At 43.1% G+C, this 23,431-nt stretch overlaps 1 protein-coding gene across 1 annotated transcript in view; it reads right to left on the reverse strand.

Annotated features, from left to right (window-relative positions):
* Nucleotides 1-23,431, reverse strand: part of LOC104079394 (calcium/calmodulin-dependent protein kinase type 1D-like) — a 59,512-nt gene that overhangs the window by 8,949 nt on the left and 27,132 nt on the right. The window contains exons 4-5 of the mRNA XM_009581427.1: nt 4,504-4,642; nt 8-134 (exon numbers count right to left, since the gene is read on the reverse strand). Coding sequence (XP_009579722.1) covers nt 8-134; nt 4,504-4,642 — 266 coding nt within the window. The remainder of the gene's footprint in view (nt 1-7; nt 135-4,503; nt 4,643-23,431) is intronic.

Raw genomic sequence — 23,431 nt, forward strand, 5'->3', positions numbered from 1 at the left:
CTCTTACCAACATAGCCAGGAGTGCCGCAGGCTGTGGACATCACATCTCCTTTACCCTCCATCTTTGACAATCCAAAGTCACTGATCATAATTTTTGACTCTTCATCCTGGCTGTAGTAAAGCAGGTTCTCGGGCTAGAAAGGAGAACAAGCAAAGTGGGTTTTGAATATGTAAATCCAGTAACAACATCTGTTGGCTGATGCTTTGCATTTAATACAATCCTTAGTTACCTCACACACTGATTTAATTTGGTTCCCCTAAATCCTAAAGAATTGCTTCTACAGCCTATACGGAGAACCTCTCCAGACTCCTGTATGGTGACTAGTGGAAGAAGCTGACACCTTAAGCTTTGAGTAACTTTCCTGGGATAAAAAACTTCTCCTTTGACACCCCAAACGAGAACTAAGGTTCCTCCTTTACTTGTGAGGCATGTCCAACATACTATCATTTCAGAGTGATAAAACAGAAGGATTCATTTGAAGGCAGGTAAATATGGTAAATCCAGGTAGTGTAATGAAAAAATTTTATACAGCATTTAAAAGAAGAAAAAGGAAAACAGTAGGTATTAGAGAATTTTTGTATCTTCTCCACTGGAAATAAACTGTTGTGAGAGAGAAAATGCGTTTACAATTAACAGAGTTGCAGCAAGGATGTTTTAGCTAGAGATGATTAGCAAAAAATGCCACAGCACTAAGCACAACAACTTATTTATGCTGAGAGAAAACAAGAGTCACTTCACAAAGCCCTGTGACTTTATACCGACGTCAGACGGGTTGGAGAGCCCAACCAAACTCCATCTGCTACAGCATAGTCCTCCATCCATATGTTTTGAATGTGCCGTTGCTACACAGCAAAGCTCTCGCTAGGTGCTGTGAGAGCACACTTCTTCCCCTACTTAATATCTGGGCTCGCAAAAAGGTCCAGCATCTGCTGGCACTCTGACAGCCTGGTGGGAATGGGTGCCATTGCACCTCCCGGACCTCGGGGTCTTCATCTATAAAAGTGATGGATACCCAATGTTTCAACATAACCCTGGTGTAGACTTTTGCCCAGAAGCTGGTACAAACGCCTACCCGCATGCAACACATTTTGTCTGTCAGCCCGCCGTGTGCTCCAGGAAACGGGGAGAAGTAGCTGGGGCCACACAACATCATCAAACTCCTCGGGACACATCCAAGCCTGCGTTTGTAAGGAGAAGCAATCGCAGTGCAGCAGCACCAGCATCTGTCTTCCCTCCTTCATCCCCATAACCTCCTGCTCTGGGGAAAGCGGGGATGAAGAAGCGCCGGGGGGTGACGTCCCCTCCACCCTACTCTGAGGTTCCCGTTCAGCTTCAAGTGGAGGTTAAAGCACTTTCTGGGTCCCCAGCCCCAGCATGAAGCCATGTAGTGATGGTTTTATCCATGGGACACGATGGCCATGAGAGGATTTACAAGCTGCGTCCACAGCTGTGAGCCAGCTGGGACTGAGGCAAAAAGGGAGACGATTCCGTTCTTAAAAATAATTATGAAGTTGTATCATTTATGTTTCTTTCCCATGATACCTCGTAAGTCCAGTGCTTTAACTGGCCGTTATAATGCTGACACCCTGTGAGTCGGTTTTATGCCATGGTCTGCCCTTGGTTGGAGCTACTCCTGATTTTTACTAGTGCACTTCTGATCTGCTGAGGGGTTGGTAGAGCTGGTATTAAGGGAAAGACAATTATTTCCCAATGGTTTCTGCTAATTCACTTCAGGCCCCCGCTTACTCATATTTAGTAAGGCCAAGAAACCCATCCGTTTAAAACTTAAACTTGTTTAAAACCCATTTAAAAGAACTCTGGTTCTTCAAGCTGGTTAATTCAAAAAGCGTTAATGAGGTGGCTCTGTACCAAGCAGAGCTGCTGGAGCCTTTCAGTTCTTTTGCACGTCCTGGACTTCTCTGGACTTCGTCTGCTGCCTTCTCTTGTTATCTGCTGCTGCGTTATTTAGATTAGAGACTTGGAGCACAGATCTGCTTTTCCCGACTACAGCAAGTTCTATTTTGGTATCTGAATAACACATAATTACAATAAATAATTGTTATAGATGTTTCAAGGGTTGTATTTTTGTAGAGTGGATTCTTTCCCAGAGTTTCATTTTGGGGGATCACAATTTGAAACTTGCACTTATCTTGATATTTTGAGATCATAAAAAGCCTTATTATATCCCTATTTTTGCCATCATGCTATGTTTGTGCTAACAGAAATTCACAGCAGGTGTTCCTCATATACCGTATTTTATAAGTAATTTTAACAACTGATATGGTACTGACAAAGACTTGCAAACAAAAAGAAAGAAAGATTCTATGATTCTAGAAAAAGAGCTAGTCTTTGCCCCAAAACACCATTGGAGAAGGCTGGCTTGATCTAAATGCATCATGTCCTTACATAAACTCTGAAAGCACTTTGTAGAAGAATCCTCTTCCCAATTACCAGATCTCATATTTTATTATAGGAACTTTTTAATAAGATTAATCTGTTTTAAAGTGAGAGCTACAGCCTTCCTTTAAATTATAAAGACAGGAATATTAAGAGCTTGTACAATTGAATATCCGAATTAAGAGGACTCTGACCTCCCTCCAAAACCTCTGGTTGCAGAAAGAAGCCTGAAGTTATTTCCGACAAATTGAACTCGAGAGAAAGCTGATCATGTTAAAATACTAAACAACACTTCCATACTGAAATGTGGTGTAACTCCAGTAAATACGAGAATATTTCTAGGTACTTCAGCACAAGAGCAGGAATTGAATGGGAACAGAGAGCAACATGTGAAGACTGTAGGAGACGGAAAACTAACCAGTGCCTCCTTGCACAAAACCCATTATTTGGGACTGTTAGGACTAAACTGCACAACACTGAGAAAATACTATTTGCGGACGTCAGCGTATATTTTCCTTCAGTGGATTCAAGGTTTTGCCTTAAAAATGTGCCAAACCAATATTTTTAAAAATATATTTCTACTACCTATTAATCTACTCTATCTTTTGAAGCGAAGACCATAGGATGCCCACTTCTGGCAGAGGTGTCCAGGACTGAGGAAAGTCCCTTGCAGCAGTAAGGTGTGGAAAAGCTCGCAATCCCGGGGGAACAACCCCTACGCAGCAAAAAGATTCACATTTGGAGTCAAAGAGTGGCGGAAGGAAGAGACTGTGTTAAGGTTTTCGAGGCCATGTCTGCCTGTCTGGGCGCTGCTCCACCTTGGTGCTGGTGGTTACACTGGTAACGGGCTCTGCTTTGGCCCCGCTGCATCACATCTTGGAATAATTATTTTACTCCATGCAGCATTTCACATCAGGACTAATTTTGGAGGAGATAAAAAGCAAATAAATAGTATCTCCCATTGCGACAATTTTTCATCCATCTTAAGGCAAAACAGTGAGGTGACATTGCTGGCACTACAATCTTTGCTAAGAGGACTTGCCAAAAATTGCAAGTATGACGTTTAATATTAGAACACATTAAAAATACAATTAATTTTAAAATGCATTCAATAAAAAAATGTATTTAAGAAGTAAAAAAAAAAGAAAAAAAACCTTCTTTGTGGCTCTTGACTCAATCAATGTTCATTAAGCCTTTACATAATATGACCTGTTTAGCCAAATTCCACTATCTTTACATTGGGGAAATTCAAGGGCACAGCATCAACATCCAAGGCAACTCCTGTTTGGAGCATCCCTCCAAAACATAACCTGAGGTGTTACCTCATTCACTGAATCCTTAATTTCTGGCAGTAAACACTGATAGAATTAACTAGCTCAGGAACTGAAGCCACAGTTTTCTTTTGACAATTGTATCTTTTTCTAATGCCTTCTGCTAATTTATTATTTAAGATACTAAAGATGGGGAGGTTTAGCTGTGTGTTATGAAATCCAAGCCTTTCTGCTTATTTTAGTGACAGTTTAAGATACAGGAAGGAAACAATACAGAAATAATGTTTTGGGGTTTTTTTTGCCAGAAAAGCGGAGAGGTTTTGATGTAATGTACAGCTGAAAGGAAAATTATCTAAAAATCACATTGGCACACAATGTTTCTTAGAAGAATCCTTGCTGTTAACAGTGTCTCCAAAAACGCTGGTTCAAATAGCACGATAGGAAATCATTCCACTTTCCCACACTATTTATTGTTTCTGATTATTATTAAGTAAAAGTAAATATAGCACAGCAAATCTGCAGGATACTTTACAGAAGTAAACACTTACATCCCAGCTGAGTCTCCTGCCTTAATGTAATGTTTTGGGTCTTAATGAATTACTTTTGTCCCACATGATATGTGCAAAACTCCCATTGTAACAGCATTGATTGCAAAGTCCTCATTAAAACTAATTACGATGGGAGGATATGGAGCCTTCAGAGCATCCCTCTTACAGTAAAACCTTACTGAAACAGCCAGTCCCAGGGGAGGCTGGATTTTCATGCGTTAGACTCACATAATTATGCATCTCTCGTTAACACTGCCCGGAGGACCGAGTCACACTGCAGTCGTACCTTGAGGTCCCTGTGCACGATGCCCATTCGGTGCAGGTAGTAGACGGCATCCAGGACCTGCCGGATCAGGGTGCTGGCATCCTTCTCGGTGTAGAACCCTTTCTCGACGATGCGGTCGAAAAGCTCTCCCCCAGACACTCTGGAAAACATGACGGGATGCAGAAGTGTGAGGATATGCTTTGTAACGTGCTTTCTACCTCGCTCAAGGATGGCCAAGGCCGTGCACTAGCCACAGGCAGTCCGAGCACACGTCCGTCTGGAGCTCTGGGGGCTTCCCCACTGTCCCAATAAGCATTTGGTTTTGGTTTCTTCATAGTCTGAGGACTCTGCCTCTGAGACCAGAAGAGTAGCAAGGGGCAAAGAAAAGAAGTCACAGAACTAAACCAGAAATAGTCATGCTGTAATGGACGATAAAATCCATCACACATCAGAGAGTGGCCAAAGACTCACTAGCACTTGCAGAGGGAAGCCACAGCTCTACCCCAGCAAGGGCCGGGGGGAGCAGACACCAGCTTCCATGCTGTCCCACCCGAGCGATCTTTGTACAGGTGAATGCGGTCTGCCCTTCCTGCTGGGGCTGGCCCACCGAGGTTATAAGGCTCTCCACTAGTATGAGCCCTTGGGGTTCACTTTTCACTCCACCGACCAAGGCTTGGGTTTTGCCCTGGAGGAATGGTCCCGTTCCCCCTTCCCCACCGGCGAGTGAAATGCATACTGTAGTTTCTGCCAGTACCTATGGAGCGTTAGTTCATTAAAGGACTGGGGGTCTCTGGCAATTTTAAATGCTCTCAGGTGTGTCCCCCCCTTTACTCATACACGTATGTTCATTTATCAGCAGCCACAAACTCTTTAGGCAGAGTACGGCCTCTGCCCGGCGCTGGTAGCAGACAGTTATTGATGAGGGTGCACAGATTATCAGCGCAATTAATCACCAGATGACACACATGGGGAAAAGATTCCACAACTCAAAGGGGAAAGAAAATAAAACCTTGACATCCCACTATTTAATGTCTGCTATATTATGCTTTTCCTCTGCCCTGCTAGAAATAACACGTTCTGAACCCAATCTTAAATAAAGAATGGACACATTAAAACTCCCTGGAGGAGTATCTGGGGAAAAAAAAGAGGAAAGAAATGTCTGAGTAATTGAAATAATAAAACTGTCAGCAAAAAACTGCCCTACTAGGCTAAATAAAAGATTTCCATTTTAACAAGCAAAACCTATTAAAAAATAAAATGTATGCGATATGTTTTTTCAGCCAGTTGCACCACTTAGCATATCATAAATAGCACAGTAAAACTTTCTTTAAAAACAAACCTAATAAAGGGAAAATAATAAACGATTACAGTCATTAAATACATATGGAGTGGGAGCTTGTCATTATATGAACACTAGGTAATTCAGCCACAGCCACTCCAAGCAATAATCTGCTTGAATAATGCCATGAAGTCACTTCCTAGGGAAGTTTGGAGCCTGAATGGAAGAGAAGGCTACTGCTGAAAAGGAGCACATTCAACTTTGAAACTGAAAAACAATCTTGGAAGGAAAAAAATAAACCGGATAATCCCCCTATTAAGTGCTAGGCAAAGAGACCAAATAGCTTGCTAAAATATTGGCATTAAACTGAAACTCTGCAGTAAAGGTAAAGTCCACCCAGGGTCTGAAGTCCACCCAGGAGAGCCCTGGCTGGACCAGCAGCCCTGGGCCTTGCTGCTTGCTGCTGGCAGAGAGGGACCAGAGCAGCAGGGCGAGGAAAATGCCCCGGTGCCGTACCAAATTGGAAAGCCCGTGCCTCATGGCACAGCGGGGAGGGACGTATGGCAGGTAGCGGCTGCACCGGCAGAGGTGCCATCACACGACAAAACCTGCTGTGAGATGACACCCTGAACACCGCACAGAAAAACTTGAATTAAACCCCTTTCTTCCTAGTTTCTCACAATAGGCGTTGTATTCCTCATATAGATATATATGTATATATACATATCCATACACACACAGCGTGTTGCTCCAAGCCCCTCTCAGCCCTACACCCTTTGCCCGACCCATCGCATGCCTTGCCAAGGAGAACGGACGCATCTCTGCCTCGCCGTTCACTGAAGGCAGACACAGTTTCATCGAATCTGGCTTCTATTAGCTGACTGTCTTTTTATATTTCCCCTGCAGCCTTTTTGTTTCCCGTGGATTGATTGCACTGAAAATTGAGCCCACACAGTAATTAATATGACGGAATACAGCACATTTCCCCATGAAAATGCAGTGCACGCTGTTTTGCAATTTCATACAGTCACTTTTGTTATATTCAAGAGATGGACTGCTTTAGTAGATACTGATTTACATCATGTGCTTTCCCGCACAAGGACTCTCTCCTTTGACGTTTGCAGAGAGTATACTTCCACAAAATTTTTTTCATTAAAATGACAAAATTTCCCTCCATGCTAGCTCACTCCTCATCCCCCTTAAGCCTCATTCTTTAATCGAAAGCTTTTCTTAGTCAAATTTAGTCCAGTGGATCTACTGTACCCAGGCTCAATCTGTTTATAATTTTCTTTCAACACACGGAAAATATTTGCAACCTCTTAAATGATGCATTGCAAACCAGGGCTAATCCAAGGACTCAGGAGGAGCAGCCGGTAAGTTCGCAGCCACTTGCTTATTCAGCGTCAACAGCATCCCAGGCACACCCAAAGAGTCGAGGGACCCGTGCTCCTATTTATTCATGTGGTGACTCTGTGTTATGGTACATGGGATTTGCATTACATGTTTGCGCTAACCTATAAAGTCTCCCTGCTCCAGGCAAGTGTCATGGCTGGGGTTCACCTCCCAGGGATGCTCTGCCACTCAGCACCCAAGGCTACTTTCCATACGGAGCTTATGTCCATATGGCTTTTCTCCTCCAAAATAGGGTTAACTCAACCGTAATGTCATTGGGAATGTGGCTCCCTGTGTGCTGCCCACGGACTGACAGAAATCAATGCTGTACCAGCAGCAAACCAGCAAGGGCAGCTGCGGGAGAGTGTTTGAGCTCTAAACTCATGGTGGAGATGTGGCCCGTTTGCCTAAAGCTGGTCTTGATCCCAACCCTCTCTACCCTGCTGAGACGGGACTTGGCATCCTGCTCTGAACAGACCTGGGCACACACAAAGTGCTGCTGCAATTTCGTTGTTCCAGTCTTTATTATTCTGGGATATATATATTTTTTTTTAATGGCAGCACCAGCTTTGCCCTCTCTACAGCACTTTTGAGCAGTGCACAGGAGGCAGAGTTGAAACTGCAGGCAGGCAAAGCAGAATTAGGTCTTTGTCTTAAAGAAATTTAAGACAAAATTTTCTGACCAGAAAGAGAAGGTAGGAGGAATTTCTCATTAGTGGAAGAGGACTGCTCCTGTCCTGCAGCTGGCACTGGCTCATGGAGCTGGACACACTGTCCCAAACATCAGCACAAGGAACCTTTTTCCCCTCTGATTTCGATCTTAGTTCCCTGCAAAGAAAAAGTCAAAAGAGGAGCAGCCAAGTGCAGTTACCTGAAATGCATTTAACCCTGGGAACAGCTCAAGTGTCACGCTGCGATCCAGACTAGCATTAGCCCTGCCCGGGGACTCAGAGCTGGGCAAAAATCAGCAAAGCAGCTGCAGCTGCATCTTCTGCATGGATGCCTGCTGGGTCTGCCTGCAAGGCATATGCGGCTCCATCTCTTAGTGCCTGCTCGGCCACCGAACAGTGGCTCTCCCCTGGTTCACCAAGGGGTGTGGGGAAAGCCCAGCGCCTGGAGAAGAAGCTAAGCTGGGTGTCCACATCACACATGGATGCCCCCAGCACGTGCCCTGCCTATCTCCAGAAATATGGGAATCACTTTCAAAACAATGCCCAGAAGATTCATTTAGTTTAAACTGAAAAAAAAAAAACCCCAAAATCCAACCATAAATATGAATACTTTTCATTTTTACTACATCTTTTACCTGAGGCTATGTGCCTTTAGCTCATGTCACTATCAACATGAGGAAGGCCAGAATAAACATTATTTCCATTTTCTCATTTCAGGAAAGAGAGAATCAGACTTGTCCCAATGAAACAACCAGGACATATAGCAATGTTCTGTTCCACAAGCCCTACCCCACTAAGAAAGGTGCATTGCCATCAAACCCCATTTTGAAGAGGGGCAGTAGGACACAGCTTGACCATATGAAAAAAGAGGCATTATCTGCAGTTCCAATGGGGAGACACAGGTTGCACTCTGGTTTCAGGGTTTCCTGAGATAAAACCTTACAGATCTAGTGTCTCATTACGGAGACTTCATGTATCGATCATGCAGATGATGCAAATCTTTCAAATCTTTCAGAAGATCTAGCCTGGTGCTGGAGTTTGCAATAAACTCCTAGAGTCCTCTGGTCTGGGGTCAACTATAGAAAGTTTTCCCAGCTCTAATGAAGATGAAGGAGGGAACAGAGATATTAAAAACAGAATCAGTGTCCGTTGTTATATTTTTAATTTTTTTTTTTTTTTTCCTGGCTGGATTGGGGGATTTTGCCTCTTGTTTCTTCCCAATTTGGAGTTCAAATGTAGATCCAAGCCTCCAGCACAGGCTGCCACACTGAGTGTCTCGGTTTAGGGCAGGTTTCAAAAAACTTTGAAAATGCCAATGGTTTTGTGTACACAGATGAGCTACCTCGTTATCTGGGCTCTGTGTGTGCACACCGTTGGCTGAACACCTGCACAGACACTGAAAGACCTTACAGTCTTCATTAGAGGCAAAGGAGAGGTCGCTGTAACAACGTCCTAATAGTTATTAAGGCTCTGTTCAACGGCTGGTGTCAGCCCGTGTCACTACACAATTTCTACATTTTTGTCATTTCTAATTTACAGACGTAACTTGGGAGAGATGAGGAGACATTTCAGCGTTACTTTTTACATACACCTTTACTTTACATTAACCCGTTTCACCATCAAGTTCATCAGGAAAGAGCCAAACTGATAAACAAAAAGAAAACAGCCCCTGCTGCAGGGAAGGAGAAAGGACATGCTCAACCTTTTTCTGAAGCAACCGATTTCTTTCATACCATCAGGAAAGCAGAACATGCAAACCTTCAAAGAAACGCTTTGGTTAAAGATGAGCACCAAAAAAACCCTCCCTTTTAATTCAAGACTCCTAAACTCATAAACAAAGAGCCAATTTCTCTGGATTTCTGACGTTTTTGCCAGCGGTGTGAAACCCGCCCCCGCGCGTTGCAGGTCACTCTACCCAGTACCTGCCAGACCACCTCCGCAACGGGGCTGCCTGGCGGGGGACATCCCTACGTATGTTAGCCTTCAGGTAAAAAAATACATTAATAAAAGAACAAATAAATGCTGGAATTAAAAAGGCATCAGTCATATATTAATGTATTCATGTTAGCCTTTCTTTTATCAGTCATATATTGATATTAATGTATTCATGTTAGCCTTTCTTTCTTTTGCTGGTACCATCTCTGTGTACAGATAAATCCTCTCGTTTATTCACCCCTGCATCCCCCACTGTTATCAAGTGTAGGAACCTTTCTGCTTGTTTTAGAAGCTTGAAAAATAACAGCCTTTGAAATATCACTTTGACTTCTTTGCCATTTGGCAAAACATTGATGTTTTTCGTTTCTGTTTCTTTTGGAGTACAGGCTGGAATTGCTCTGGATTGTTTACTGCTTGACAGTTTAATTGCTTTTTATCAAAAGTCTTATTGATGAACTCATCAGCGGTGGATTTACACAGAGAATCCCATCAAAGCTATTCAGAGCTTGTAGGCTTTCTTTTACCTCCAGAAGTGCATGAAGTTCACCTGATGCTTCACTGCAGTTCAAGCCATGATCCAGCCTCCATTGGACAAGTCATCAAAGCACCACCAGGCTGGGTTAGAAGAACCAGCTCAGAAAGGCAGAGACACCCCTAGGGACTTGCTAGCACTGTTTAAACCTGCAGATTAGGGACGCCTAACAAAAACAGGGCTGATTTCAGAAATTTGGGGCAGGAGACGTCCCAGGCCAATATGAAAAATAGGTAAAATATGAGCATTACTCTACAACTGTGAACAGCTTACTGATCAGAAGTTACATGTTCGCAATTTCCTACAATATAAATGAGAAAAAGCACATAACTCAGCCCTGGGGCACGAAGCTGGAAGTGTGAGGTGAGATAAGAAAGACCAAAGGGACCATTCCTGGGAAGTTCTGGCTCTGAGTATTAGTTTTCTCTAATGAAGGAATTCTTATTAATACAAATATTTCCATTTTTAAAATTTACTTTGTTTTTAATGGAGGGCTTTTCTGTTTGGCTTTAAACTTCCTCTGCATTGTGAAAATGCATGAGAACAGGAGAGCAAACCTGGCCAGCTCGCTGTTCGAAAATAAATTGGCTGCCCTCGTCTCATTGTTCAAACAACGTAACACATGAAAAGAAAACGAGTAAACAGATTAATAGATTTTAGACCCAGAAAGGAACATTATGATTATTCAGTCTGACCTCTTGCAAATACTATGTGATTAAAATTCTCCTTGTACCAATAATCTAAGGTGCTAACCAGGCAGGGACAGAGATTGCTATAGAAATACTGTATGTCCTACAGAGACTTGCCTTATTCAGTATACATCTCAGAAAACTGCACCGGCTTTCTCATTTGCAGCACATCATAAAATATTCAGCCTGAACGAGGCAAGGACTTTCCTTGTTATTGTAGCTTTAAATCACTCACCTTAAAATCTGATGGTAACATAAATATACGCTCCAAGGCCACCAAAGAAAGGAGGTGGGATTAATTTTGGTTTATATTTCCAGAATACAGGTGTGTGCATGTGGCAGAGAGGGATGGATGGGTGTTAGCACCCTCTTCTTTGACAGCGCTGTTCCAAGCAACATTGCTGTGGGATTTATTCTGGAGGGCTGATGGTTCCTCAGCCCTTCCTCACCACTGCGATGGTGGCTGCACCAGGGGGCTGCCTCCCACCCTGAGGGGTTGTTTTGGAAAAGTTTGTGCAAAAATGATGCAATCATCTCTCGGAACCAAACTGAGCAAACTAAAACATTTTTCTCCCTGCATTAAAAGTTTCATATGACATTCACTGAGCTGCTGTAGTGAGGTGGTGCTTTGGAGAACAGACTTCTGTTTCCACTGGGACAAGACCGTTAAGTCTCTGGAAATCTCAGCTCAGGGATATAATGTAGTCTGGCAGTTAAAATCTTTGGAGACAACGTTTTCCTTCACAGAATCCCTACTGCGGAGCTCTTTTGAGGTCCATGATTTTTTGAGGTCGATGCTGTCTTGTTTTAGTAAAAATTTTATTCCATATTCAAATATTCAAGATTGTATTCAAAATTTCCCCTGGTTCCATCAGGGGTAAAAAGTGTGACAGCGCTAGTAGCAACCAAATGACAAAGGACCTCAGCTTTTTAAGTCTCTTGTGACTAAACCTTACTGACTGACAGCTTATGACAGCCTTTCAAATGCCAGCAGCCCACTTGCCTCCATCTACGCTCGTCCCCCCAGGCAGTGGTGCGTGGAGGAGACCTAGGACCTGCCAGCTACAGCAACGCTCCCCCAGTGCTGCTATCACTATTTATGAGGCACTTATCTGTAGTAAAGCAACCTGCACTGATAACCCCACCATGCAATTAAATCCTAAGGAATATTGTAGCAAACTCTCACATCTCTAGCGCTCTGCTGAGGCCTACAAACACCATGATGGGCAGAAGATGGGCACATCTTTTTTCCACGCTTCTGAGCTTTTATAGTTTGATTGGCACCTCCACAGGAGCCAAGGAATCATCTAGTATTAGCAGCTTGATCACGCTCAAGTGAGCTCCTTGTCATTTTAAAAAAGACCTATGGACATATACGTTGGTTATTCAGCCTGTTTTTCTCCATGGCTTTGCATTAAATGAAAAGGCAAAGCTGAAGCTCAGCAATGGTGACTTCCACCTGTGCCCACTGTGTCAGTCAACGATTTGATGTCACCATATGTGAATCCATACATACAATGGATTCACCACAGGTTTCACTGTGAAAAAAACCCAGCATTTTAAAAATTGTCATTGAAATATGCAGACTATGCATAAAATAACTCAAAAGTTTAGTTTTAAAGAAGCAATTACTCCCTGATTGATTAATTTATGTAGATGTCAGTAAGTTAGCCCAAGGACACTTACTCTTGCTTATTGTGTATATATGTATATATGTGTATATATATATGTGATTTTGTTGCCTCAACCTTTCTCACTTTGCTTCTAGAAAACAGAAAAGTAGGGCTCTGTAGACAAACCACCACACAAAATATGTTTTCCAGTGTCTGAGGGCTGGAACAATGTATTTCCTAACTGCTGTCATATTCCTCCAGCTCTCCATAAAATAAGCGGATAGTTAAAATCTGGAGGAGATTCCTCACCTGACAGCAATTTAAAAGTAGGTCATGTTTCAGCACTAAGAGGTTGGGTTTGTTTTCCTTTTGACTTGTTTTCCAGTGGAAACCAACCTTGATGTCCTGCCAGCGTTAACTAGGAAGAATGGACCTAAAAATAATGAGAACCGATGTAACTGAAAACAGATACCGTAAATTATGCAATGTATAGTAAACAATTATGAAATAGAAGATGAATGCAGCACTAAGAATTGTCCTAAATATCAAAAAGGACCACAGAAAAGTATGGTAAAGTTACTCTCAGCCGGAGCTTAAACAGCCCAGCTTTTCTGTGAATAACACTTAGTAGAAATTTGCTTTTGTGTGTGTATTCCTTTTTCTGAGTCTGATTTCCACATGCTTTCTCACAAGTAAGTTTGCAGGCAGACGTCATTGTGGAGACAGCTGATGTTAAGATAACATTGGGTGATACTTGTCTCAATGCAGAAAGAGCTTTGAAGTTCCTTGTATCACCTGTATCTCACATAAATTCTACTTCTTTTTTAGCTTTTCTATAGGATGTACAATACTATGTACAATGTACAATACCTACAGACTTTGAGTTGTCCCTCTGGACTGGATGAAGGAAAATTTATTTTGAACCAAAGAAAGAAATGCAGTTAACTGGTCAAGATATGTTGTTGCAAAAATCAACTTGTCCAAGCAGAGGGTGGAAACAATACATTGGGAGCTAAATATTAAAACCAAACAGACCAACTTAACTCTAAATGATACAGGTATCTTGTTTTATCAGACTGTTACAACAAATACAGTTACATTTAAGAAGTCATTAATGTGCTCTTCAACTTTTGAGAAAATGTGAAGAAACTTGCAGAGAATTGGTAAAGAAAACCACAAAATTCTTGTTGCTTGTAATGAAGTATTTCTTAAGAAATTTGCAAGTAACTAAAGTAAATACAAGGAAAAACCCATTTTATGGTGCATGCACAATTTTAGGATATACAATATCTATAAAAATCAGGAAATAAATGTTGGAGTTATCAAGGACAGTGCCCTGAATTGCTCTGCAGCCATGAAAAAGCAAGCAGAAGGTTTGGGAGAAAACTGAGTGCAAAGGAGAAAATAATTTGTCCCCCTAAACATCCATGGTACATTCACACCTTCAACATTTTTGACAAAGTTCATCTCACCCAGTCTTGCAAGTCTACAGAATAAGCACCTGTACGAGAGCTACCACCCTCATCTCCTTCAGCCAACACAAAGAAGGAGGCATTTCTAGGGTGTGATGCTGCTAAGGGCACGCTTCAGGGTGTGAGGAACAGAAACGTCCATTTCTGTGTTCACCTGGCAAATCCCACTGTGATGACCTTTATGGAAAAGAGTCCTGAAGATGCTTTGGCCAAAAGTATGGTCAAACTTGGGAACTGCAGAGAAGAAAAACAAGCAGAACCAGAGAGCTTCTCCATGAAAAGAGAGATCAAATTTACAAAGAAAAGAGATGACAGAGGAGATACGATAGCACTCTACAAAATTATGAAAATGATGCAACATGGAAAAGGGAAATACAAGGAATTATTTCACACCATAGATGAGAAATGCGGGACCTAATGGAATTAGCAGGTGGTGGATTTAAGACAAAAGCATTTGTCATCTGAGGAGCAATCCTGGAACAGAGGAATCTTTGGTATGACCCAATAAAACGGCGCTCATGTTCTTATGTTTGTGCTCATCAAATTAATTATTGAATTATTCACTCAGCTCTGGTCTGAATGTGCATATCTACGTTAAGTGAGTCTTTTGATTCACTCACTTAAAATCAAATATGACAGATTCACAGATTTTAAAGCCCTTATGATAATCTAATCTGACCCCAGACAAAACAAAGACTGTACAGTTTTTGCCTCAGATCCATAGCTCCTGGCTGGACAAAAGACTATCGTTTAGCAGTGTAGCCAGGCTTGACTTAGAAGATACCACTAATCCCCTGTCTGCTTTGCCAGTGGTTAATTACACGCGCTGACTAATTACATTGAGGTTTTTTCCGATGATAATTTCTCATGTCCTGTCATTGAATCCCTTTCAATACTGTCTGCAGACTCTTTAACCATGTTAAAGCAACCTTACTCTTTTCAGGTTTTGGTAGCTTAATTCTTCTTGCTTCTATCTGACGTTTCTCTCCAAAAAAAAAGTTATTCAACAGCTATTTTCACAGCCTCTGTGAAGAGGTAACTAGAAGCTGAGCGTGTATACAGCAATGCTCCTTTCCAGTTCCCCATTTGGAAACTTAAATTACCACGTTGAGTATCTTCACTTACATCTGCATCAGTAATGATTTGGCCATTCCTGGACAGGATATGGACCAGTATTAAGTATCTGTATTTCAATATTGAATCGAATATAATTTAAATAGAATATGGAGTCTCCAATTACCACTCTCTTCTGAACATCATTCGTTCACTCTACTACATCTCATCATGTTTATCTCACCGCTGTTCAATCAGAATATCCCCGTTTTCCACAGCAGAGGGTGAATTTCTCCAATTTTGGGCGATGTAGGGAGACATCAAACTGAATTCTTAAAGCTCGGATGCAGTCTCAGCTAAATAAAACTTATGTGACTGTTTAGAGCAATATTATATATTTAGCCAGCAAATTCAAGGGCATTTGTAATGTCATTGAAAGAACCAGGAGGAATAGGAATTGAATTTGGAGACCTCAGGATCGTATGCAAGTTGATTAATCTCTTGCCCAGTCATCTCTAAAGAGGGGACAGTGGACACAGGCCATGGTGGGTGAGGCTGAGTGGCACACACAAGCAGATCAAAGCTGTTAAAAGCAGTTTATGGCAAACACAATGGTCTAAATCCCACTACTCCAACCCCACTGCACACCTTGCTGTGTCCCACCTGAGACTTTCCTCTCACTTACCCTATTAATTGCAATTTTTCACATTACCCATTCTTTTCCAGCTCCATGCAGGAAGCCTGTGAGTGGACGTGATTTGTGATGTTGCTCGTGCATTGCTGACGGGCCAGGAACAGCACTCGCCACTAAAGCTTCATGTTTATTTGCAGATCGCCAGCTGCCTTCTCCCATTAGCAACAGCTAATTTCCAAGCTGCGCCCTTTGCACAGATAAGGCACGGCAGGGGCCGGGAGGACCCGCTGATTTATTGTGGTTTGGCTGGAGGGTGGGCAGCACAGATATTCTCTCACGGCCTCAAGGGAAGATTTATGATGTACAAAAGAGGCATTTTCTTAATAAAAAAAAAAAGAGGAAAAAAAAGACATCTGGTCCTAATTCCTGATATTCTCCAAAAAACCCAGAAGTTGGGTATGTGAACCACCAAAGCTCATGTGATTTCTGCTCTTCAACTACCATGGGATGAGCTCCTCAAGCAGATGCTGTCCATGGCATGCCCGTGAGAGATGGCAAGAATGAGATGCCACCAGCAGCCAATGAAGCAGCCAGGCAAAACTGGCCAGTAGAAATGCTGGGAAACCACGAGTGAAACCAGCTGGGCATGGAGAGGACAGAAAGGACGATCCTGCCAACACCCTGTGCTTGCTCAGTCCATGTTGGTTGCCCGGCACTAAAACCAGGTGCCACAGCCACAGATTTACTGGTTTTATTCTGACAACAGCTGAATTTACTGCCTTTTGAAAGAAAAAAAACACCCTTCCTGGAGGGAAAGTATTTGTTGAAAGATATAGTAGGAGCATAGTACCCAAAAGAGAAAGTTTCCAGAATGTCCTACATAAAACAAACGTGCCCTGGGGTTTATTTTAATAATTCTTCAATTATTGCCTTACTGGTGGCTGATTTAGTCCAGGCCATTGAGATGTTTCTAATGGAAATCAATTCATCATGGAGACGATTTCTAAGAATCTAATCACACAGATGAAAACAGACACATGTTCATGCTAATAATGAGGACTCCAGCAAAAGAGGGAAGATTTTATGTATCTGCTATTTTTAAAGGTTTACTTGCTCCTGCTTCTTAACAAACCAGGCTGGCCGACTGCCAGGCATCCTGGTTTTTACTGGGACTGTCCCATGGCCTTGGGAGAGATTTTAAATATCCACTTACACATTATTGCTCCGAGGCTGCTGTCTATTCTAACACTTTACACAGTTTCCTTGACACAGAAAACGAAAGTCTCCAGCTAATTCTTCGTTAATCAACACAAGTAGCTCCACGGTAATTTTATTTTCAAGACAGAAGAGCAAATCAGTGCCAACAACCAAATCCTTATAGTTCATGCTCAATATTTTAGGAGTTTGTGTTACCATCGCTGTGTCTATTTCTGTAATATCTTTCAACAGGTGAATTAGTAACAAACTGTAAAAGCTGATGTTTGAAAAAAGCAGAGCCATAATTGATACAACAAATAATCAAACTTAGCTGGAAAAATTGAGAAAAGCTCAACCAGATTCTCTTAGAAGCAGTAATCTGTGGGAGCTACATCCACCACCAAAAGCCCAATACCGCACAGTTCAATGACTCTATCTCACAGCAAACACCTGGGTCATCTTCCCAAGGTCAGACCATTAGTGCGAGGGTGGCAGTGGTGCTGGGGCAGGGCACAGTGACACTCCTGTCTGTCCCACATGACAACACCATAAAAATCCCCCTCCCACGGGTGGCACCCCAAAGGCAGCTCCTGGGAAGCACCACCCCAAAGCAGAGTGGGCAAAGAGCGAGGACACGGTCCTCGTTTCCCCCAAGCCCCGCCAGCCTCCAAAGCATCCAACAGGACTATCCTGAAGCCTCAAAGGAAACTTGCCGCCTCCTACTATTTGCCATGCCCCGTGCACAGTTCTTGCTTGAGCTCTACCTCCTGGGGACCATAAAGGATATAATTCCGAAGCCTCAAAGGAAACTTGCTGCCTCCTACTATTTGCCATGCCCCATCCTTTATGGACCTCCTGGGGACCATAAAGGATATAATTCCCCCATGTTTCACATTTCATAGTTAAACTGCCCTATAAAATCCCATTCATGAGCAAGCCCCAAGCAACAGCAAAAATACAAGCCGTAAAACTGCACCAGCTTCAGATTACAGCCATCGAACTGCTCCTCCCAGCTCAGCCTTGCTGCTCTCCGGGAGGCCCACAGCAGGAGATGACCCCAAGACCTTGCTTTCTGCCACGCACGCTGGCAACGGATGAGGTATAAGCCAGCAGATGTGGTTTGGGACCTTATCCCACTTCTGGGGGATGCAAAGGGTTGTGCTGTTGGACGTGATGCTGAATTGGTCTGAACTGCACCCTAAGAGCTCAGTACGTCCCCTAGGGAATCCTACGCATTACCATTTAATTGCTGTCTACTTAATTTGGCCAGTATAGGATCTGATAAGATCCTGGGCAAAAAAACTTATCATTTAACGGATTCAGCTGTGACTTAAAAAAATAAGGTTTTAATCTTCCTTTTACATTTTATAGGGATACTCCTAAGTGCCAATCTTTAGCATCTGTTGCATAAGTTATAAACACGGTTATGTAAAAATTAAACTCAAAAGCTCCTCCTCCATCCCAAACTAATGATTAGATCAAACCCAAACAATAATCTAGCAAATATAGTCCTCACTGTGTTACTGGGCTGTGTGATTTATACACTGACTAAGAACACCAGGGAGTTTAGAAAGCTGGATATTTAGAGTTTTTTGCTAATATGGTAGTCAAAGCACATTGCAAAAATTCATAGACAAAAATGAAATACAGACTTTGACTGCAGGGCTCACAAGCCCTGCACAGTGATCCCGAATGTCTTGCATTCGGTGATAGCATCCGACAAGTGATGGGCAAATACCGAGTGGGACAGACCCAGACATGCCAGTCGTGTTGCACTGATTACAGCAGTGGAGGATTTCACTCAAACAGAGTTAATTTGGGGCTTGCCAAGGAAGCACGTCCACAGCCAGTGTGACCAGCAATGACCCTAAGGTTATGAAGAAGGACATGGCAAAGTAGTGATGCGATTCATATAGCAGAGCAATTAGGCTTGGATAAAGAGACTTTTATTCTGGCACAGACCATATCTGTAGGAAACTTATCTATAGTAGCTACTCCAGTCACTGTCCAGTACAGACAAGATTTGAGCATCACAGAGTGAGAAGCCCAATGCACTTAGCTGAAGAATGCCGCTATTTCAGCTTTTAAAGAGTCTGTGCCTTGTGTGTGCATATAACACATGAGACAGCTTTTGTAGCATACCTGCTTTTGTCAAGTAGTTGCCTCCCAGCACCTCGGAGCCTGCACACTGATGCACAAGTATTAGGGCAAAAATATCTGTGCAACTGGTTGTCTGCATGAGAGCAATTCTGAGGTTGAAAACAGAGGAAACGATATTAAAAATCAGTGCACTCAGTCCAGGCACTGCCAGGGAGGCACTGAGTCTCCCTAAGCCAATGCATTCAAATCACTAAACTGCTATTATGCTGGTCCTAAGGAAGAGATCAAAGAAAAGCGCTAAGAGTTTAAATATCCACAGCTAGATGGTCTGATCTCTCTGCTGATCAGGCAATTTTTGGTTGCCTGCTTGCCAAACAAGGTCTCACTAACACCAGATATGGCAAAGAAATGAATATTACTGCAGTAATTACATCTGACACTTACAAAGTGTCACTTACAGCCCCACAGTTCTTCTCCCCAGCTCTCTCATGCTGGTGGGCAGGGAGGTGTGAGACATGCAGGATCATCGCACTTCCCTGCAAACATGAAAGCATGGCCAAGGCAAGAGCTTCAAGGCAGGGGAGCGGGGTTTAACCTTTGCGCTGCTACTGATTTCTTGTGTGACCTTGGGCAAGTCACTGAAGGATGAATCTAAAAAGGGACTTAGGTCCCTCGAGGGGGAATTAGGCATCTACAATCAAACGTGTGGTTTGGATAACCCAGGTACCGACACTGCCAACAGGTCAAGACCCACCATGTAGCCAACTGTGAGCAGCAAAGCTCCCAGGACGTGGGGTACAAACTCTGCTCCCCACTCCAGGTGGAAGAGAGGAGAGGGGGATTCAAGCCAATAGCTCCAACTCTTGGCAAGCGCCCTAAACCACAGGGTGTTTTCCATACCTCCTTCTGAAAATGTTCCACCTCTCAGAAAAAAACTCAAGACTCCCTCAGCACCGTAACACTTACTCAGCACTGTGACTGCCCGATTGATGCAGATTAATGTCACAGAGCAGTAACGGGGTCCATTAAAATGAGTATCAATTGTTCCCTTAACCTTTGTAGGGAGCCAAATTCGTCCCTTTAAGAAATATGTTCATCGTGTCATGCTTTTAGTAGATGGTAATGTTAACCCATGTCTTCCATAATTAACTGAAAAATTATCAAGCCAAGTTTGGTCTTGCAGAGAGAGAGTGCGTCCGCCTCTCCGGCAGGCAAACCAGGTGTATTTACACAGTGGAAGAAGTCATTCACTTTAGCCGTTTGTTACCAACCAGTATGGAAAACAGATTTCACACTGATGATTTATAAAGTGCTTTTAGACAGCCCTTAAATAATGAGTTATAACCAGGCACGAACATCCAAAGCCACTGCTGAAAATGCTCTCCTGCTCTTGCCGTGTTATTTATGCTGCGCCGGTTGCAAGAACTCAGCTCCCTGGTCCGGCTCCTCAGCCCAGCGCCAGGATTGACCCGTCTCAGCGCCACAGATGTCTGTTTTCTATTTGGCTGTGGTATTCCCTGTGCAATATTAAAATGTCATCAATTCAGTTTAACAGGCCAAGTAAAGGCCTTAGTCAACCATTTAACAGCTAAGTAAAACATATGGCAAATGCATATCAGTCCAGGGACTGCATTAAAAGTTTAAGGGTTCAATTAAGAGGAATCTTGCTGGTGTGTTCTCAAGAGGTTAGGAAAACAGAAATGCCAAATGTTTCCCCTCCTTGTAGCTGTTAAGCACCAGGCTGAGACCCCCTTGTTAAAGTGTTTTTTGTTAAAGCGCTATTCCAGTATGTTAAAAGCACCTCTGTATAATACTCAGTCAAAATAAATTATTTATTGGGAAAACGGAGCCAATATTTTTATGATTTGGGGTTTTTTTTATAATTGTTGTTGCTGTTGTGCTGCAGTGTCCTACCTTAAGCGCCCATGTTCATTGTCGCCACCTGAACGCTGGGGCTGGAAGTGCCCGACCCTCCCGCAAGGCAGTGCCTGATACCCCAGCACTCCCGAGGCTGAAAGCTCAGACACAAAACCAGCTGAACCTGACTTTCAGAGCTGACCGAAGCCCTATTTCAAGATGCAAAACCAAGCTGCATTATTGCAATTCTGCCCATGGTTCAGCTTCCTTAAGGACATGGTCAGCCAGCAGAAAGAACATGTTAATTAAGTAACACATCCCACACACAGCAGCGTCTCCGGATTCAAGCAGGTATTGACAATATAAGGGACCAACAATATTGTTGTAGAATAATAAACATATCCCAAAACACCTCAGCTAGCAAGAACAGACCTCCCAGCTCCCTAGGGTCTAGTACAAGAGACTCCAAGTGTTGGGTCTCAGTCTGATGTGTCTATCGCATGACCATGGTGTACATGTCCCATATAGACGATGCAGACACCACCACAAACCTGGCCCAGCGATGTGGAAGGGGCAATGGCATTGCAGCTGCAATCGGGTTGTCCCTGCAGTGTAGGACCCCCCTGGGACCCACAGCTTTCTGCAACGTCCCTCTTGGTCACCCTAACACGAGGACCCCCCAGCAGCACAGGCAGGCGATCAGGTTGAAATGCAATATATAGCATCAGGTTGAAATGCAATATATAGAGTGCAAAGAAGCAGCAGCTCCTTGATGGAGCAGTAAGATCACAAGACTGGGCTTGCTCCAGAGACAGACAGCACAACAACAGTCACGATTTTTGCTGCCGTCATTATTTATAGGCACAAAAATGTAGATCATTTAAAAACTCAGAGTGAGCTGCCAAACCAGATACAGCAGCTGAACCCACTGCCTAACAGTCAGCCGTGTTTTAGGATATTCCCTCCTGCAGCAGCAGATGCAAACCCTGCAGGGCAGCGGCTCTGGGGCGGGAGGATGCAGCTCTGCTGGCACCTGGTCCACACCAGCACACGAGCCATCAACGCAAGATGGCAAATTTCGATATTCATACTGAAAAGAGCAGTGAGATGCTGAGGTCTGAATCACTGCAGTCAACAGGCATTTTCTCCCCTGACTACAAACGGGCTTTGAATTTGGCCCTAAGGTCCTCAAGCAACAGATGGGACATGGGAGAAAGACGTGATCCCACAGATACTCTGCGAAGGACCTCAGCTGCAGGGAAAGATGACTGCAACCACCTAGAAAAAATGCACACGAGTGATTTCAGCAGCGAGTCGGGTATTACAGACTTCCCAGGTCTCCTCTCTGCCATGCTGCTCTCCCCTTGCACTCTGATGAAGGTTTCCTCCTCCTGGCCTCTACTGGTTTAGGGTACTGATGATGCTCAGAGTTTATCTCACAACCCCGGTTCTGTTCCATGCTCCACCTCTGCTCATAGCTGACTGATTTTGAGAGGTCACCTTGTCCCCCTGCCCTCATCACCCTACCTAAGAAATACCCATCCCACCTCCACCAGCACTGGGGGGGTTCAGACCACAAACTGCCACCGCTTTCCTAAGCGGAACAACACTGAAATTGAGAATGGGGAAGAATTAATTGATTTTTTGTTTATTTTCTGTAATTTGGTACAGCTAAACCCAAACATTAAAAATATTTTTAAACAAAAGCCATACTGAGAACAGATCGCGGGGCACAGTGCGAAAGCAACCAGTGATTCAGACATTAATGCTTTTTATTAAACAAATAAAACACTCTGATGAATGCCTCAGAGTCTACGAATTATTCTCACAACTATGCAAAACTACTTCATGCTTCAGCTTTGGGGCATTGTTTAAAATTTACTCTAGCACTGTTTTCAAGAAAAGTCAATTTATTTCACCCAAGTGGAGATTTAAGACATCAGGGAGCCATCTGGTGGTTTGATTGCCTTCTAATTAAAATTCATCTCTTGGGCTCTTGACTTCCTCTGATGCTGAGCTGAGCTGGCTGGCCCAGAGCATAAATACAGAGAAATTAAGCATCGTAAGATGTGTGAAAGTAAAATTTAAGTATACGGAATTTCAGACAAGATTTTGCCATTGCTTTGTAAATGTGAGCTGTCCACAAAGCACGAATGATGCATTTACTCTCTGATTTTTCATATCTTTTTTACAAGTTCAGAAGTGGAATAAAGTTTCACAAAAATCCCCCCCTATGATGGAAAAAGAAAAGTAAAGTATTAAGTAAGTTTATGTTGCATTTCTATGGAATCGATGTTTTGTTTCTTAGAAAGCTTCACCATTTTCCCCCATGACTTCATACATTTTGAAAGAGAAATATATCCATGGCTTTGGAAATACAGAAAACAAAAAGAAAAAAGAAAGAAAAAAAGCAGATACCGAAATGAAACATTACCACTGGTTCAGGCATTCCCCCGGCATTTTTTCCAGGAGAGAATCAAAGCCCCATCACCAGTTTCTGGAAGGGTACCCACCCTCGAAGCCGC

Source organism: Fulmarus glacialis, unplaced genomic scaffold, assembly GCF_000690835.1.
Source record: "Fulmarus glacialis isolate BGI_N327 unplaced genomic scaffold, ASM69083v1 scaffold3827, whole genome shotgun sequence".
NCBI classification, from domain to species: Eukaryota; Metazoa; Chordata; class Aves; order Procellariiformes; family Procellariidae; genus Fulmarus; species Fulmarus glacialis.